This window comes from Phoca vitulina, unplaced genomic scaffold, assembly GCF_004348235.1.
Source record: "Phoca vitulina isolate PV1807 unplaced genomic scaffold, GSC_HSeal_1.0 scaffold17, whole genome shotgun sequence".
Taxonomy (NCBI): domain Eukaryota; kingdom Metazoa; phylum Chordata; class Mammalia; order Carnivora; family Phocidae; genus Phoca; species Phoca vitulina.
The window spans coordinates 25,259,197-25,279,904 of NW_022589720.1; the positions used below are offsets into that span (position 1 = coordinate 25,259,197).

General features: G+C 36.1%; 1 protein-coding gene across 3 annotated transcripts in view; it reads right to left on the reverse strand.

Annotated features, from left to right (window-relative positions):
• ZFR (zinc finger RNA binding protein) overlaps positions 1–20,708 on the reverse strand; it is an 82,269-nt gene that overhangs the window by 34,533 nt on the left and 27,028 nt on the right. For all 3 annotated transcript variants that reach the window (XM_032415131.1, XM_032415130.1, XM_032415129.1), the window contains 7 exons: positions 15,436–15,683; positions 11,947–12,138; positions 10,951–11,242; positions 8,879–9,072; positions 6,992–7,111; positions 5,839–5,984; positions 54–216 (listed from right to left, as the gene is read on the reverse strand). In XM_032415131.1, the coding sequence (XP_032271022.1) occupies positions 54–216; positions 5,839–5,984; positions 6,992–7,111; positions 8,879–9,072; positions 10,951–11,242; positions 11,947–12,138; positions 15,436–15,683 (1,355 nt within the window). The remainder of the gene's footprint in view (positions 1–53; positions 217–5,838; positions 5,985–6,991; positions 7,112–8,878; positions 9,073–10,950; positions 11,243–11,946; positions 12,139–15,435; positions 15,684–20,708) is intronic.

The following is a 20,708-nucleotide window of genomic DNA, read 5'->3' on the forward strand; positions in this document are numbered from 1 at the left end:
GCTGAACCAATCTTACACTTTCACCGCCCTATGTAAATTAAGTGGACACTCACTGCAGGCCCCTGTGGCTGAGGAGGCATGCCTGGTCGGACTCCCAGAAGGCCTAATGGGCCTGGGGGACCATGAGGATAGCCTCCATCAGGCATTCGGCGGCGATCATCCCAATGGTGTTGTTCTTCCTCCATTCTTCTCCAGTACATGTCCTCTTCATAACGTCTGAAAATAGAGAATGACATTACAAGCCTTTAAGAAAAATACAACCCAAGAAGTTACATCAGTAATGACAAAAAAATGCAATTAAAAAATTGTCCCAAATCAGCTTGGCTAACACCCTTCTTTTTCCCTACTGTATCTAATATCCTTTACTTGCTTTCATCTACAAGTAAATGGATGCAAATATCAGTGAAAAGAGGTGAGAAAACAAAGAGAAAAGCAACACAAAATTTCATGGCCTGATGTCAAAGCCAAAGGAACAAACACCAGAAACCTCAGAGTTCCTTTCAATCTCTCCCTCTTTAAGATAAAGATTGTAAACTTAAATGCCTACCTAGAGTGGCCAGACCAATAACGTGTATGAATCAAAGACGTGAAGCACACATTCAGGAATTATCTTGCTGTCTCCAAAGAAATGTGTTCCCTCCTATTTTCTCCTTAGAGAGACTCTCTGAAGACTACTTTTAATTTCCCCATTTAGGATACAGGCATACACAAATTTGTCTACTATGAGGAAAAACAACAGTGCAAGACAGTGATAAATGGCAACTCATTTTCTGTCTCATTTTTGGGGACATATTAAGGTTGGAGAGGACTATGGTCAAGTAGAAAGCACGTGTTTGTTAACTAACTAGAATTTAAATAAAAATTTGAAGAAAAAATAAAAAGAAAGTACATGTTCTGGCTAGAGAGAACAGCTGCTACTCAGCCCCAATTAATTACTGCCATAAGGGAATACAGGTTTGCAATCCCAAGATCATCAGGATTTTAAAGTTTTTCAAAATCTTTAATGTTGGTTCAGATTAAAAATACTATGTTTATCAAATAAAACATCTATGGGCTGACCTTGGACTGTGGGCAGCTATTGTATAACCTCTGCTTTAACAGTCATTTTCAGAATCTAATTTCTCTTTCACTACCTCACTCTCACTTCTGTCTTTACTTTTAGCTTCAAACTAGGTACCGATAACTCCCAAGGGAAATCATGTCTCTAAAGCAAATTTTGATAGTAATAAGGTTTACTAGACAAATTTGTTTAATATAAAAGAAAGAAGTGTGGTTCTCCAAAAACAAACAAAACAAAAAATCTCAAGTATGCTTCTCAAGTAGCTCTATAGAAACTACCAATTTCCTCAGGCTGGGAATAAGTGTGCTTTTTTTGGGTCATCCAACTTGGAAGTAGTACAGAAACATACTTTTCTGTTATTTAGGCCTTGAGAGAAAATGAACAGGTTGACGGCTCTGGAAAACTACATTCATTCCAGTTTTGAATAATTTATTGTTATTACTGAACACAAATGTTTAAGTTATATAAGGGCAGGGATTTTTATCCATTGTTTACCAATTCATACTCAGTGCCTAACACACTACATGCAATTTCCTAGCACATCATAGGTGCTTAATAAATACTTGATATATCAGCAAAAGAAGAAAAGTTCCATAATCTAAGTACAGAGAGTTTCAAATGCATTACAAAGGCAGATTATTCATAAAAATTGAGACTGATATATTTAAACATATTAAAAAAATAAAAATCAATATATAACAGCAAAAACTATCTGAATATAACACATTAATAATAGGTCAATAGCTACAATATAGTGTCTGTACAGAACAACAGGTAAGTAAAAAAAAATAAAAAATGAATAGGCAATTTACTACAGAAGAAATGTAAATGGTCAAACATGAAATAAAATTCAATTTGTGAAATAAAAAGTGGCTGACAAGGATGTGGAGAAAAAGGAACCCTTGTATGCTGTTTGTGGGAATGTAAATTGGTGCAGCCAATGTGGAAAACATTAAAAATAGAAATACCTTATGATCCAATAATTCAACGACTGTGTAACTACCCAAAGAAAATGAAAACACTAATTTGAGAAGATACATGCACCCCTATGTTTACTGCAGCATTATTTACAATAGCCAAAACATGGAAGCAACCTAACTGTCCATTAATACACAAACAGGTAAGGAAGATGTGGATGGACACATAGGAATATTATGCAGCCAGAAAAAAGGATGAGATCGTGCCATTTGCAACAACATGGATGGACCTAGAAGGTATTAAGCTGAGTGAAATAAGTCAGACTGAGAAAGACAAATACATGATTTCACTGATATGTGGAATCTAAAAAAACAAATGAATAAACAAAAAGCAAAATCAGACCTATAAATATAGATAACTAATGTTTGCTACAGGGAAGGGGTGTGAGGGGACAGGCAAAATGGGTGAAGGGGAGTGGAAGATACAGGCTTCCAGTTATGAAATGAGTAAGTCACAGGAATAAAAGGCACAGCATAAGGAATATAGTCAATGAATTACCAGTGTTGTCCGGGGACAGATGGTAGCTACACGTGTGGTAAGCATAGCATGAAGTATAAACTTACTGAATCAGTATGTTGTACACCTAAAACTAATGTAGTATTGTGTGTCAACTATACTCAAAAGAAGTTTTTGAAATTTTGCCAGTAATATAATTACAATTCAAACTGAACTGAAACAAATTTGAAAAGATTTCCCCTTCCTACCCCCAAATTTCAAATATGAAAACAAAAACCAACCAACCAAAAAAGGATTTCGTATTTCTCTCATTGGCAGGGACTTTAATGTTACAGCAGCAATTTTCAAAGTGTGGCCCAAGGACTCCAGATGTTCCCTGAGGCCCTGTCAGGGGATCCATGTCTTAATATTAAGACATCATTTACCTTTTCTGTTCTGATTCTCTTTTGAATGTACAGTGGTTATCCAGAGGCAAAATGTGGTATCACAACAAATTGAACACAGAAGCATATATGAGAATCATGATGCCTTCTCTTAAGCAAGACATTAAAGAGATTTGCAAAAATGTAAAACAGTATCATTCTCACTATTCTGGTGAACAAATAGTTATTTTAGAGTTAATTTTCACCATATTTATTAAATACATGCAATATAATATAGTCAATATGTTTATATTTTAAACAAATATAGTTAAAATGTCATTTTAAAATGAATTCGTAAATATTAAACTTCTCAGTTTTAATTTTTAATATAGTGAAATCTTGACAGCTATAACCCACATTAAGCAAAAGCTCTTTGGAGTCTTCAATAATTACTGAGTATAGAGTCCTGAGACCAAAATATCTGAAAACCACTGAAGTTACAGTATTCAGTATAGACAGAAGTACGGGTCTCCTTCAAACAAATATTTCCAATTCTGGAAATATTATTATTAGCAACTAATCATGATTTATGCAATAATACAGCCTCAAGGATGGTCAATGTAATAATTATGTTACAGAAACGCTGGAAACAACCTAACTAACAATATGGGACAAGTTATAAAGAAAATTATACATCTATAAGAGAATGCTATGCAGTCACGAAAAATAAAAATAATCCTAGCTTAATTTGTAAGTTGACATATAAATGAAAAAAGTGAATTATAAAATGTGAACAGGAGCGCCTGGGTGGCTCAGTCGGTTAAGCGTCTGCCTTCGGCTCAGGTCATGATCCCAGGGTCCTGGAATTGAACCCCTCATCGGGCTCCCTGCCCAGCAGGGAGCCTGCTTCTCCCTTTCCCACTCTCCCTGCTTGTGCTCTGTCAAATAAATAAAAAATCTTAAAAAAAAAAAAGTGTACATTATGCTTCTGTTCTTATTTTTTGAAATTATATATATATATATATATATATATATATATTTTTTTTTTTAAAGAGTTTATTCATTTGACACAGAGAGAGTACATGCACACAAACAGGGGGAGTAGGAGAGGGAGAAGCAGGCTCCCCACTGAGCCGGGTGGGGCTCAATCCCAGGACTCTGTGATCATGACCTGAGCTGAAGGCAGACGCTTAACCACCTGAGCCACCAGGTGCCCCTGAAATTATGTTTTAAAACTTGTACACAAATACTCCTAGCAGCAGTATTCATGACAGCCTGAAAGTGGAAACAACACAAATGTCCATCAACTGATAAATGAACAATGTTACACATTCATATGATGGAATACTATTCAGCCATGAAACAAAGTACTGATACATGCTAAAACATGCATGAACCTTGAAAACATTATGTTAAGTGGAAGTAGGCAGGGGTGCCTGGGTGGATCTGTCGTTAAGCGTCTGCCTTCGGCTCAGGTCGTGGTCCCAAGGTCCTGGGATCGAGCCCTGCATCGGGCTCCCTGCTCTGCGGGAAGCCTGCTTCTCCCTCTCCCACTCCCCCTGCTTGTGTTCCCTTTCTTGCTGTGTCTCTCTCTGTCAAATGAATAAAATCTTAAAAAAAAAAAAAAAAGTAGGCAGACAAAAAAGACCATACATCGTATGATTCCATTTATGCGAAATCTCCAGAATAAATCTAAAGATTTATTTATTTGAGAGAGAGAGAGAAAAAGAGCACACAGAGGGACAGGGAGAAGCAGATTGCCTGCTGAGCAGGGAGCCCGATGTAAGGCTTAATCCCAGGACCCTGTAATCACGACCTGAGCGGAAGGCAGACGCTTAACCAACTGAGCAACACAGGCGCCCCCAGAGTAAGTCTATAGACAGAAGTATATTGTATATTATACAGAAAGGGGTAGATGTAGGGGTTGGTGGGAAAACAGGGACTGCCAATGGGTTTGTGGTTTCTTTTGGGGGTGACAAAAACAGTTCTAAAACTGACTGTGGTGATGGCTGTATAACTCTGTATTACTTAAAAACCACTGAACTGTACCATTTAATTTTTTCAAGTAACCTCTACACCCAATGTGGGGCTTGAACTCATGACCCTGAAATCAAGAGTAACATGCTCTACCGACTGAGCCAGCCGAGTGCCCCTGAATTTTATCATTTAAGGATATGTTGGGGTGCCTGGGTGGCTCAGTCGGTTAAGCACCTAACTCTTGTTTTGGGCTCAGGTTTGTGAGATCTCAGGGTTGTGAGATCAAGCCCCACATTGGGCTCTGCACTGGGCATGGAGCCTACTTAAGACTCTCTCTCCCCTCTATGCCTCTCCTCCGTGCGCACACTCTCTCTCTCAAAAAAAAAACTCAGTTATATCAATAAAACCAAATATTAATATATCTCTAGAAGATATGTTTTCTCCTTTCTCCTTCCCTATAGCCTCTAAAGCTTCTATAATAGACGTTTCTTTTGTAAAATGCACACATTATTGTCTAGAATCTACCAAATCTTATACTCAGGATATTTTTATCACGTAACAAAATGTTCTATTTTGTTTTAAACTGAGGCATTTATTTAGAATATTAAACTATTCTGGGGCACCTAGCTGGCTCAATTACTAAAGCAGGTGACTCTTGACCTTGGGTTTTTGAGTTCAAGCCCCACACTGGGTATAGTAGAGTTTAATTAAAAAAAAAAAAATCTATCTATATATAATTCAACTATTTCTTCATATATTTAATATATGTAAGATACCACTTACCACATAATTCCTAATACCAAAGCCATGGTCAAATACTAGAATAGCCAATATCTTAGTTTTAATGCATTTCTTTCCTGTACCTATGATCTTCCTGAAAAGTGAAAATTAAAGTACACTAAATAAATCTGGATTGCTTTGAATAGGAGTCATACTCAGAATAGCTAAGTTTTTTAGAAAGGCTGAACCACTTTCTATCATGCTACTAAAAGTTAAAGATACTACCTCATTTCCATTCTCCAGCGTTCTTCTTCTTCTCGTCTTCGCCAATACTCTTCTTTCTGCATTTGCTTCCTCATTTTCTCTTCTTGAATCTTTCTGGCTCGAATACTGGGCTTTACTTCAACTTGCAAATCTGGATTTACTTTTTTCTGTTAATGCAGACACTTAAAAAATTAGCACGCCCTCTAACAATCTAGACGTATTATTAATCATACAGTCCCCCATATTCTTTCATCATAGAGGCTTTCAGTTGCAAATTTATTTTAAGGGTAAAATCAGTAAAATAAGTTGTATTAGAGGAAAGATTCAGAATACATTAATAAACATTCTTCTTCCCCTCCCATCCCCCAAATTCTTAACTAAGTTTACGATGACATACTTAGTACGTAAAAAGTACGTAACTTAGTGCTAACCAATAGAAGAAATCCTTAGTGAACTAATGGATATTTAATTTTCCTTTACTTGTTTGTAAGTAGAAGATTCTAAATGTCTGACTGTGAGGGTTAAAAAACAGACTATTTTAATTTTTACCACCTCTTTGTTTAGAAGGGAACACATGAATCTAATGCATTAGTCTAGGCTAATTAAAAACTTTAAATAAATAAATGATTTGGATTTAACTTAACATTTGAAGCGTTTTCAATGAATTCCTCATCTTAAAATTCATTTTAGTGGAAATTCTACCAAGACAAGAAGGTAAATAAATGGAGACCTAATACTTCTTTCAAAATACTTTATGTGAAGCCATTATCTATATATATACGATTACTTGATCCAAGCAATGTTATAGTCACTAAAAATGATGAAATATGGTTATACTGTTCTTAGCCAAGTATAACAAACTAATCAATAAAAAACAAACATCTGAATCCAAGTGAGACATGACATGCTAATGTTAGAATGGAGTTCATGAACTGTGTTACGTTTAAATGTTGTGTTTTCTATGCAGAATGTTCCAAGCTGTGTTAAAATAAAAAAAGACAGCTGAAAAATTTTTAAAGGGGGGGAGGGGCAGAGGGAAAGAGGCTCTTAAGGAGGCTCCACACCTGACATGGTGCTTGATCCTACAACCCTGAGATCATGACATGAGCTAAAATCGAGTCAAACATTTAACCGACTGAACTGCCCTTGCCCCGACAGTTGAAATTTTACTCACTTTATATTGAAGTCTGTGTCTTCGCCCTTTTAAGTGCATCTCCTTAGCATTGGGATCATTAAAACTGCACTCACATAATTTACAATGGAACCGAATTACTTTTCCCTCATCATTTCGTACCTTGACATGGGAAAAAAGAATTCAAGAATCATAACAAAATATTATAGTTGAAGATTTCACTCACAAACCCTCACAGATTCTGTGATGAATAAATGTAAACAATTAATACTGAAGTAGGGGGAAAATAAGAGACAATACCTATAATTTTTTAAAAGGATAATCTAGAGAATCGAAATAAGTGTTAAAATTCTTAACTGCACCATGCAAGATGTGTATCTGCATGTATTTGCATTTGATATTAACTTTAATTTCAATACCTTTAATTATGTTTAAACATTTCAATTTAAATGCAATTGGATAAGAGTTCTCTAATAAATAGTGAATACCTGCTACTGGCTAGGTACTGCTCTTGGAGATGGAAATAAGAGGATTAAAGACATTATTTTGGTATACAAAGTTCTACAAAACTCAAGATTTTACACATGTAACTTTATGGAAAATCAATGTCAATTTTTTTCTAAATGCACAACCAGTTAGGTAGAGAAGTACAGAGTTATTAACATGTCTATAATGGATACTAGGTTCAAATTATTTGTGAAAGCTTTAAAGACTGGCTCTGAATGCCAATTCTCTTAAGTTTTGGCTTACTTAATTAATCAGTATCATTAAAGATTAAGGTGTCCTGGCCGTTTAGATAACCAAACGTTTACTCTCTTAAGATCTATAATTTTTAAATTGTGAACTACTTATAAACAATATAATCCAGTTTTCTATCTGGTAAACAAAGACAACATAATATGTAATTTTTCTTGATGGGAGAAAAAAAATGAAGCGATATTTACCAAAAATCTACTATATGCTAGGTACTGTTCTAGGTACTTTATTTAATCTTCACAACTTTGGAAATATCCAAGTTTTACAGATGAGGACACTGAAGCTCAGGGAACTTACGTATGTTCTATAATACAGTGAAAGTAAATAGTGCTACACCACTCTATGTTGGGCTTTTTGCTAATAGCAAATATTTATCAGGCCCCTCATTCCTCAATTTACTGAGTTTACCTGTAAGACAGGAAGATTTCTAATCAGCTTGAGAAATCAAATAAACATGATCTGATATATCAGCAACTTTAATCTTACACATGAAACTACATGATTGTTCAGAAAGAAATACTGGCTCTCTCTGTCATTATTTTGCAGCTCACAATTTTTTTTTTACTCTTTATATGCAGGATACTTGAAGGATACAAGAATGCCTACCAAACAAATAGAAAGTTACCTTACATCACAGTGATGGTGTTGGTAAGGAAAAAGTTAAAAAAAAAAATTATGATGTCACTTAGGCAAGCCTAAAGAGCATGCTTTTTTTAAAAAAAATTTACTTATTTGAAGGTGGGGGGAGAGGGAGAGAATCTTCAAGTGGACTCCTTGCTGAGTGTGGAGCTCACCACAGGGCTTGATCTCACGACCGCTGAGATCACGACCTGAGCCAAAACCAAGAGTCAGTCGCTCAACCGACTGAGCCACCCAGGAGCCCCAAGGACATGCTTTTTAAAAAACTTTAACAAAGATACCTATGATATTCCTTTATAAGTAACCTAAATCTAATTTTACGCATAAAGCATCTGTGCAGAGGGAGAGACTCTTAAGCATGCTCCATGCCCGGCACAGAGACCAACATGGGGCTCAATCTCACAACCGTGAGATCATGACCTGAGCTCAAACCAAGAGTCGGATGCTTAACCGACTGAGCCACCCAGGCATCCTCAATGTGACACATTTCTTTCCTATACTAATCTCACAGTGATGGTATTCTCAAATCAATACCTCCTCCACATAATCATGGCCCACTGGCTGCACATCACTCTGCAAAGCAGCAAGAGATGCAGGTGTGACTGCTTCTGACACGGTGTCTGGCTTTACTTCTGGAATCTGTACAGAGGTGACAGGAGTGCTTTTAACACATTCGGTTCCTTTTAAGTCTTCCGTTTTATTTCCTGTTGACTGCAGCTTATTCCCACCTAGAAGAGCATAAAAGATTTATAGTGATTTTCATTTTCTTTTTGTAAATGTATAATCTGACACAAGAAAAATTTCAGATAAAGTTCTTATTTCTTCACCATTAGTCCAACTCCTGCTTGACATACATCAGAATTTTGAATAACACATCAACAATTTGGCCTTTTTACCCTGTTAATGAAATACATATCTGGATTTTTTCCTTCTCCAACACCCAGTGACCCTCTCCGTCCCCATCATGACTCTCATAACAGCAAATACCTAAAAGTCAATAGCAAGTACCTAAAAAGGTAGGGCCTAAGCCCAATTCACGTTTGTATCCCTAATTCCCTCCCAAGGAACTGGGCAATGTCCTAAGTCCTGGTAATATAAGAGTAAGATAGTGTAGCTGCTTCTGAGGTGCCAACAATTTAAGGGAAGATACAAATAATTATAATACAATGTAGTAAGCGCTACAGTAAACAGGAACACAGTGTGGTGGGAATTTTTTTTTTTTTTAAAGTTAAAAAAAAAAAGGGAGCCTCTACCTTCTAACACGATCCAGTTAGCAAAGGCTTCACTAAGGGTGTGTCACTTGAGTTGGGCTTTGAAAGAAGAGTTAACAAGTATGAACTTGGCCCAGCAGAGAGAAGAGAATGATGTCTAAGTAGAATACCATACACGATAACATGAAGTTTAAAAGACTATGGTAAATTCAAGGAGACCTCAGCATCAATTACTACGTAGGCAGACGTGATGACACATTCAGATTACGAAGGCCTCAGATGGCATAATTAAGGAATATAGTTTTTTCCTACATGCAAGGAGGCCACTGAAAATTTTTAAGCAGGAGACTAATACAATTTGACACGTATTTTAACAAAATGACTTTGATAAGCTTTGGAGAGACTGAATGTGGTAAGAGACAAAGCTCTGAGGAAAAGACTTTGAAGGCCTAAAAACAAGGCAGTAGCTATGAAGAAAAACAGGCATTTTTTTGGTAGAAATACTGTAGTGACAGAAACAAAAGGACTATGTACACAACTGAAGGAGACAATAAACAAATATAAATAATGTCAGTAAAATTTTCCATGTGAAAAAAAGCGCAGCAATTTGACGAGATTATTTCATGACACTCTTGTGACAGAATCAGACACTGGTTGGCCATAGAGAGCCATACAGAAAATAACCAGGTAATTCCTATAATATAGCTCTAAAAGGTGGGAGTTTTGAGTTTGCCCAAGAAATTTTAAAGTTACTGCGCACTGGAATGAATGAGACCACTTGTGAATACTAGGTGAGGAGAGTGAGATGAGAACCAGAATCAGAATCTTAGTAGCACCACCATTTAATGAACATGAAGGCAGGAGAACCTAGACACACCTGAGAATGGGGTGGGTAGACATATAAGAGAGACTTTAAGCTTTAAGGTACAACAGTCAACTGTGTCAAATGTTAGAGAGGTAACCAGAGTGAGACTGAACACTGGTCACTCGATTTGGCAATTAGATCTTTGGTGACTTCTGAAAGCAGTTTCAGAAGAGTAGGGTGGAAACACTGGAACAGACTGAGGACTGGATAAGAAGTATAAAGTAGAGAAAGTAAGAATTAGGCTGCAGCTTGAGAGGATTATGGTAGTAAGAAAATGTCTGTTTTTATTTTTTTTAAAGATTATGGAAGACATAGGTAAACCTGTATGACCAAAAGGAAAAGGAAGAAGCCATTAGAAGATGGAGGACTGATTAAAATTTCAAGAGAAAAAAACAGATATGTGATCGAATAAGGTCTCAGAGAAGAAGGGAGATGGGTACAAGAGCATAAAACAGAAGGATTAGTCCTGGAATGGAGGACAAACATCATTTTGACAGAGTTAGGAGGAACACAGAATCTTTAGTACTTGCCAACAAAGTTTATTTTGGGTGTAGATGTTTTCTTGGCAGCCATATTTGTAGGCACTGCTGATACTTTAGTGTTAGATGTACTATTAAGAGACGAGTTTCCTGTAGTTGTAAGACCTTTCACTGAAGAAGTTGCAATTGATGAAGTATTCACAGTACAATTGCTTGCTGCAATGCTTGAGGGAGAGGCAGTCGGTTTTGAAGCAGACACAGCTGTTGAAGAAGTAGCTTGGCTAACAACGTTTGGTTCTGTTGAAGGAATGGGTTTACCAAGTTTTGTGTGTAATTTAACCACCTACAAAATAAAAGCGTATTTGTGAGGAAACCCAAAAAGCACTGATTAACTTTTTCTAAAAAGAGTTTATTTTTTTTTTAGAAATCAAGGAAATGGATATTTATCATTTTAAATAAAAACCTTAAAGTATATTTATACATATACATTCTCTGCTTTAAACAACATAAACTAAACAAAATCCAGCCCTTTTTTGATGACTCTTTGACGACCCTTGGTTGCTCTGAGCTGGCATAAAAAACTTTATAAAACGAAAATCCGAGCTATATTTTTCTTTGTTATATTTTTGTTTATATATTTGTATACACAAAACTCATTACTTTCAAAACAATCTCTGTGAAGCAGATTTCGATACATACTCCATTTACCACAAGGTGAGGAAACCAAGGCAAAGAAAGATGAAATCAACTTGGCCACATACGTACCAACCTATACTTAAGCATGACAAGAGGAAAATAATCATACAACAAATTTCCAATTGGACGAATAAATGATCTAGTTTAATTCAAAGAAAAAAAGTCTCCAATCTTTCCCTCTTTAAGCAATGACTATTTGATGTTACCTTTATGTATATTTTAGCATATAAACAAGGCCTATAAGCCACTCAAAGCTCTCAAGTTTTAAAGCCACCTATATTTAAACCCTCCCATTGAAAAAGTAAAAGAAAACAGAGTAAGACATAAGGGTGTGTGGGAAAAAACACCTACTTTCTGATGCTTAGCACCACGAATGTGGGCAGCATATGCATCTGCTCCTGTACAAGACACATCGCAGAGCTCACAACGTAGCTGATTTTGAGTCCCACGAGTAGAGTTGTTGCTGCTGCTGGTATTTTGTGAGGCTTTCAATGCGGCTTCTTTTTTTTTATGTTTCTGTCCTTCTAAATGTTCTTTATAAGTCTGTTTCAAACAAAAAGGATAAATGTTGCTTTGCTAATTTTCTATCTGTATCATTTGAAATTATTCAATTCTCAAATCTCTAGTACTCATTTAATAATGAGCACTAAACAACTATAAAAGCAACTGAACAAGAGCATGTGGGATTCCCTACATACGTGATATATCTGTGGTTCTCTGTATTTTGCTTACCAAGAATACATTTATCTAACACTTTGATTTACAAAGGACTTTCATACATAGCTATATTAAGAATATAAGGTAACCACTTCCAGTTTTAAGAATTTGAATCTTTTATTTTATTTTATTTTTTTTAAAGATTTATTTGAGAGAGCGAGAATGAGAGAGAGAGTACATGAGAGGGGGGAGGGTCAGAGGGAGAAGCAGGCTCCTCGCTGAGCAGGGAGCCCGATGCGGGACTCGATCCCAGGACTCCGGGATCATGACCTGAGCCGAAGGCAGTCGCTTAACCAACTGAGCCACCCAGGCGCCCAAGAATTTGAATCTTTTATTGCTTATGTATAATGATGGACAGAGTGACCATTCCAGAAATTATTTAACTGTAGAACTAAGAGGAGGGAGGGAATGTAGCTATATCATGAAAAAAAAAAGTTGCTGAATGGTAAGAAGACATTTTACGAACAGGTATATTTATTTATAAAACTAACTTTTCTAACTCAGAATGTGTTTTCATAAGAACCCATGCCATCCTGAAACAAAAGCTTATTTAAAATACGTAACACTCAAAATTACATGTATTTGTAAGGAAAAACAATATTATTATAATACTGGCCAACAAAATAGTGAAACTGTATATTAAAAACTGTCTGGGGATGCCTGAGTGGCTCAGTCAGTTAAGCGTCTGCCTTTGGCTCAGGTCATGATCCCAGGGTCCTGGGATTGAGCCCCATGTCAGGCTCTCGGCTCAGGGGGGAGCCTGCTTCTCCCTCTCCCTCTGCTTGCTGCTGCTCCTGCTTGTGTGCTGTCAAATAAATAAATAAAATCCTTAAAAAAAAAACCAAAAACCAACAAAAACTGTCTGGAATCAGGTAATTAAAGAAGGCAGATTTATTAAAATGAGGAGGTTAATAAGGACTGCTGTCTCTTTTTTCTTGAGTGGGGCCAAATAGTTCCTCTTTCATGTTTTATTTTTAAAATTGTTTTTAAGACAGACGTATCATTAGCATTAAACTGTATATTCATCACAGAATTTCAGAGCTGGATGGAACTTTTCTAATTTTTAAACAAGATAATCCTTTCTCCAAATGAAATCTTATGCAGAAGTAGGGAAAGTTGCTCTGTTTTTGGAACAAAAGAGGGAGACCTAAGACCCAGTCATCTGATTCTCCTCTCATTATCTGCAGTGGCCTGAAGTGGCTCCATGAAGCAGTCTGAGACTCAATTACTTAGGGCAAGTCCTTAATAAGCGAGGGAGCAAAAGCCCAAAGAAGTGAAGGTCTCCAACTTGTCCAAAGCCACACAGTGGCAGAACCAGGACTGGGACCATGGCCCCTTAAACCTGAATCTTACTCTCCTCCCTCCTTTGTCCACACCTAGATTCGAACTTAAAAAGTCAATGATGCTTTTCTCTAAGGCTCATTAGCCCCTTAAGGCACTGCCTCTGAGTTGCAGAAGTATCCCTGGCCTATTCTTTCATAAAAATCTAGACACTCCAAACCAATGGTCAGCCTTATATATATCATTCTAAATGCGACTTTTCACCAATGATCTTAGACCCATGTTCTATCATTTTATGTGGGTAACAGACACTCAACACATCTTTTCGGTCTACATTTGCCACTCATAGCATCATCCCCTCTCAATAGCCATCGCAGAGTAGGATATATACTTCTTCCCCTGCTCCCTCTCCCCTGACCATGTAATCACAATGAGACTATTTCCTATCACACTCAAATAGGGAGAAAGAAGGTTTTATGTAACTAGTCACATATATTAAATATTCCACAATTATTCCCTAATTTGTGTAACTCAGGGAAATCTGATAATTGAAAATAATCTAAAAAATCAGTATTAAAAAGTAGATAGAACTAATCTAATAAATTAAGAAGAATGTACATAGGTGGGGCAGAGACAATATAACTGAAAGAAACTACTACAGAGTCAAAGACTATCCCTTTCCAATAATATGTCTTTTATCTGCCAAACTGCTTGTCAATTCTTATATAAAAAGACACTCTTAAGGGGCGTCCGGGTGGCTCAGGTCATGATCCCAGGTTCCTGGGATCGAGCCCCACATTGGGCTCCCTGCTCCGCGGGAAGCCTGCTTCTCCCTCTCCCACTCCCCCTGCTTGTGTTCCCTCTCTTGCTGCGTCTCTCTGTCAAATAAATAAAATCTTAAAAAAAAAAAAAAAAGACACTCTTAAAAAAATTAACAAATAATGTCAGGATAAGGGTTGAACACATTAGACTTTATATAAAGACTCATGCCTAAATCATACATTTTAATATGTAACAATCAGGAAAAAAACAAAACCTGGGGGAAAAGGGGGATAAATATTTTACATGCTTCATTAGTTGACATTTTTGAAAAAGACACTTCCCCACATCTTTCTTGTTCCCAAAGTTTCTATTCCCTCACAAAGGAAACTACACAGAAAGAACATTCTACAAAGCATATGCAAAAGTTAGCCTTATTAGAAATGTTATCCTGTAAACTACAGACTGTTAAAAGAACTTATTTTAAGGATTTTTAATATTCCAGAAAGATAATTCTCTTCTGCTATTTAAATGCTCCAAAAAATAACACATTTGACAAAGTCCTCTCATCTTTAATTCAGGTATGTAAAACTGAATGATCTCTATGGTCATCCTTTCTCAGCTGTAAAATTCTATTCATATACTCGTGGACCTCTAAGAACAGCTAAGGAAATCAACAGCCAACTGTGCTAAGCTGAAGAATTTTGTATAAAGGCTTTATAAAGCAAGCTGTGGACGCTAAAAGAAATAAAAAGTCAATCTTACCCCCAACCCCAATTAATTTGAAATTACAACTTTTAAGTTAAATTTAAGTTTTATTTAAGGAGCAAAGTATCTTTCATGAAAAAAGTATAATTTACCCATTTTTCATTAACATAATCATGTTTAAAATTTTTTCTTAATAGAATTCTTACGTCTCAATACAAATACCTCTTAAAAAAAGACTGTTCAGCAAAATATGTATGTGTTAGCTAAAAGCTAACAGGAAAGAAAATGTAAACCTCTGTAAGTGTGAGACTATCAACCATACTTGACTATCAAAAATAACTTGAAGGCTCGTGGTAAAACATACAACATAAGTACCTGTGGTCCAGCACAGCTGATCTTACAAACATCACAATAGTGAATCTGGGGCGGTTTGGGAGGCTGTTTTGGTTTCAGTTGTTTATTTTGGAATGGTGCTTTTTTAGTAAAGGTGGTCCCTGTCCAGGCAGCTGTTGCAGCGGCAGCTGCCGCCGCTGCTGCCGCCTGCTTCTGCTGCTGCTGCTGCTGCTGGTAGTAGGAGGATGCAGCTGAATACACTGCTGCTTCATAACCTGAATACGATGTACCTTACAAATAAAATCAAACAAAGAGTACGTTATATAATTACCAAAGGCCAAGTTAAATGATATGAATTTAAATTCAATAAATTCTGCTAGTAAAGGTAGGTTTACATGTGCATATTTACAAATAATGAGTATCTCACAAAACCTGGAAAAATCTTATTTACCCTCTTTTTATACAAGTCAATCAACAAGTTTTTAACTCCACACGTGCCAGGTGTTAAAAAGGCATAAAAGAGTCTAAGATTTGGTCCCTGACTTCGAGAAACTTATAGTTCAGTTGGTGGGATACGACAGAGTGATAAACGTACGCGGTTACAGAATCTGTTAATATTTTCCCAAAAAGAATTCTTCTGCACACAATTTGGGAAGGGTTGAATTTGAAGGAGTGTCTGTACTAGGATATTAGATAGGAAAAAAAGAAACTCATGAAAGTATATGCTTGATGCCTGAGAGGATAGAAGATTTAAAAGAACAGGAAAACACACCAAGACTTTGAGTTCTAGTGACTGACTGATGGGGTTGTGCAACTGATCAAAGCAAGGAGCTGAGAGAAGCTGGTTTGGAGAAGCAAGGTGAAGAAACCTTAGCAGACATCTGTGATATGGAGCTGGAGTTCAGATGAATATACAGGACAACAGATAAAAAATTTTGGAATTAAGGACCAAATACATTGGTTCTCATTCTCCAAAAGAAAAAGAGCACTGTATTTTCTGGTTGAATGCATGGCTTGATTCTATCCATTTCCATTGTTCAAAGTCTCTAATGATAAAGTACACCAAGCTAGTTACTGACATAGACATAACATACATGTTGCTTATGTTCAGTGATTTATAGACTTAAAAATCTACAGAAGTTTTAAATTTGACAAAGTTGTGGGTTTTATTCATAAGCCTACCTCAAAACTGGAAAACTTCTCTCCTTTCTAAACTAAGATCTCTGGAAATTTGGTGGACTCCCTATTGATCACACTGCAAAACTTCCTTTTTTTCTGAAGTGGAATTAAGTGGGCCAAGAGTCACGTAAGGCTCAAGCAAAATATTCCTAGTTGCCAGGATGGCACAGAAGAACTACTTAAGGAAAACTGAACCTCTCTCAAATGCAGACTGCTATGTTGAAAAGAAAAGACTTATGACCCACTAGCTCTGAGGCGTCTACACACATAGGAAAGAAAACAGGAATTGGAAAGGTGAGGATTTAAGATGCATGGTAAGTGAGAATCACAGGCACCTGAAACTAGAAATATCCAGAAAACAATGCAACCAAGTAATTTGCATGAAAAGCCTTCCTAGACTTTTATGTCAGGCTATTAAACTATATAAATGCTTATAAAGATAGAAAGTATGGTAAGAGAAGAAAACATCTAAAAGTAAAAATAGGAAGAAGCAGGTAGGCATATCAATAATAAGCATTATGATCAGATAAAAAACAATTAGAAAACAACTCGTATAACTGATCGAAGGAAAAACTACAGATCAATAAACTCTTCTGGTCAGTCTTACCAATATCATATGTTACTTAAAAATGTGACAGAAGACCAAATACCTTCAAAGTGATAGGCAGAAACATGTACAGTTTAAATTTCACTCTTAAAACACCATAAATTGTCTAGTTAAAACAAACAAAGCTATTTTTAAATGATAACTGGCTAGGACCATGATTTTTATATGAAATTTTTTAAACAGACATTTTCCAAATGACTAGCTATTGTGCACAGAAACTGCAAAAATGCCACTTAAATGTAACCTCATGAATTAATGTATCAAGAAAATAAAAAGTAACATAAGGGCAATAGCATCCTACAATGCTGGATGACCAGGACTTTTAGTTTAGCTTTTTTTTTTTAAATTGAGAATCCACAGTATGAGGGGCAGTGTTCCAGACACAGTGAAGTCTCAAAACAGACCTGTTAGGCAAGTATTATTACCCTTACTTGACAGATGAGAAAACTGAGGCTAAGAGATCGTGAGGTGCTTTAAACACTGAGTTATTTAAACCACAAAAATCATCAGGCTAGGCTTAATATTTATAAAATAATCTCCTTCATTTGCACACCTGTAGTCTAAAACTAACAAAAGGTGAGCTTAACTATAGCTTACTACTTAATCTCCTATGACTACTAGCAAACAAATGTACATTTCTTGTAAAAGCACTATGGGAAAACAAATATAAGGTTGAATCTCTAAGCAAAAGTTCAATTTTTTAGGGCTAAAACAGTTTCACTTAAAAAATACTTTTACCAGGAGCGTCTGGGTGACTCAGTTGGTTAAGCATCCGACTTCTGATTTAGGCTCAGGTCATGATCTCAGAGTTGTGAGATTGAGCCCCATGTTGGGCTATGCCCTGGGCGTGGAGCCTGCTTGGGTTTCTCTCTCTCCCTCCCCCTCTCCCCCCCTCCCCCTCTAGAAAAAAAAATAATTAAAAATGCTTATCAATTAGTAAGTTACATATTAAAATATAATTTTTAAATGTACAATATCAGAAACAAAAACATACCATTTCAGTAGTAAATTCAGCACGTTACAAGCCACCATTTAGCAGGTACCAAGATTCTAGAACTAAGTTTAATGAAATGAAAAATATAGCTGACCTAAATTGTAGCTGATATAAAATTGCACACATAGAACTCAGAAGTCCTAACAATGATCTTTTTGGATGGCAATTTCACATTGTGTATCACATTTTTTTTTTTTTTTTTAAAGAGCTTACCCTTTGACATAATGGGAATTTCTAGGAATTTATCTTAGGGAAACAACTTGCAAATACACGAATCTTTTCATACAAGGATTATTTTACCCACTGTTATTTCTAGTTTTTCCCTAATATGAAACCTAGCATCCCAAGCAAGAAAGAAGCTTTAAAATCTATATAGTACAACCATACAATAAAGTATTATGCAGCCATTAAAAACTATATATTTCTAAGCATAGATTCTGATTTCTAAATACCATATTAGAAACCACAGCTCCTTTGTGAAATGGCTGATTGTGAGTCTTGGGCATGAAATGCTTGAAGTGTATCAGTAATATCTTACTGTGGAAGGAAAAAAAGGAAAAAGTGCTCAAAGAATAATGATGCCAAGTCCAAACAGCTCAGGAGCGAGTTTGAAAAGGATTCTCACTGGCCAAATTTGGGAAAACGTGCCTCAAAAAGAAAAATGAGAGTAATGGATTATACTACACTAAACAAAAGAGAATGAGTCTATAGTAATACTAGAAAAGAAGAGGAGAGGGGATGCTTCCTTAGAGAAGAGTGCTAAGAATCAATGTAAAAAGATTTTATATCCATCATTGTAGAACTTGATTCAGTTAAGAGACTTTCAAAGGATCTAACACCATAGAGGGAAAAGTAATTGGGTAACAGGCCCATAGATTACCTGGTTAATTACAAAGGGGAAAAGGTATCCTTAAAATGGAGAGATCTGGTAGTCACCACTTCAACCAGTGATTATACTTGGCATCATCAATAAGGAATTTACAGCATTACTTATCTGCTCCTGATGTGATGAAATGCAAAAAGTTCACTTCGGTAGTTTTACTGACTAGAAAACTGCCAAAATCTAAGCATAAGGAAAGCAGGTAAATCCAGATTGTGATATTTTATAGGACAACTGGCCTGAACTCTTAAAAAATGTCAAGGTCAGGAGAGACAAGGTAAAAATAGGAGATTATTCTACATTAAAGGAAACTGAAACTAACAAGATATGACAACCAAGTACAATCCACAATCCTTGATTAGACCCTGAATTTAAAACAAAGCACAAACACACCAAACAGAAAGCTCAGCCATAAGAAACACTTGTGGACAACTGAAGAAATTAGATAATATCCATGTTCAATTCCTTTTATTGATATTTGCATGTGGTTATGTAAGAGAATGCCCTTATTCTTAGGAAATACAGGCTGAAGAATTCTAGGCAAAGCACCAGGTCATCTGCAACTTATAAATATAATGCTGACCCATTTGAAATGTTTTAAGAGATAAAGCAAATATGATAAAATATTAATAACTGGTAAATCTAGGTAAGTGGTATATAGACTTTACACTATTTTTTCAAATTTCCTGCAGAATTAAAATTTCCTAAAATAAAAAGTTGGGGAAAAATATAAATCAAAAGAATGATGTATCTTATACTTGGTGACATGAAAGAACATTCACAGTGAGAAAAAAAGCGATTAACAAAACAGTATGCACTGGACAAATTCATTTTTATAACAAAATGTATATACTGCATATGTATATTCCCATGAAGAAAACTAGAGAAAGACATGCACCAAAATGTTAATGGCAATTAGTATCTAGGGGTACATGTCCAGTGATTTAATATTTTCTTTTTTATCTATAGTTTCTATTTTAAATGATGTATTACTCACGTAATATAGCAGTAAATAAAAATAATTAACTTCATCCTGTGTAAGATACATTCAAGCAACGGAGACAATGGAAGAGAGACAGAAAAGAGAGGGAGGAGGAGAACATTTAAGACAGAAGCAATAACAGGAAAGGATACTATCGTACTCCTTATTTTGTTGAATGTGGACATTAAAAAAAAAAATGTGTCCAGTCAGAGCTGACTGAAATAATTCCATTTATAGTTATAACTGATTAATCAGATACAAATAAAAATTAATTAGAGATAAAGAGGCGCAGAAAAGTTGTATCTGGGCAATCCTGAATGACAGATCTAGGAATAACCTCTCCTCACTCCCAATTCATTTCTGCACGGTTGTCACAGTTAACTTATAAATCTGTTCCCATTGCTCCTTTTGGGCACCCTTTTGGCCCACAAGATAAAGACAGACATCATAACAGAGCCTGCAAGGCTTTTCACACTGACATTTCCAGCCTTATCTCCTGATATTTACCCCATATATCCTGTATTCCAGCCACAACAAACTTGTTCCTAAACACTCCACGTCTGCCTAATTCACCACCGTATCCCCAGCACCCAGCATAAACATTTATCATAGGATAAGAAATAAAAATATCTGAAAAACAGGGCACCTGGGTGGCTGAGTCCCTTAAGCATCT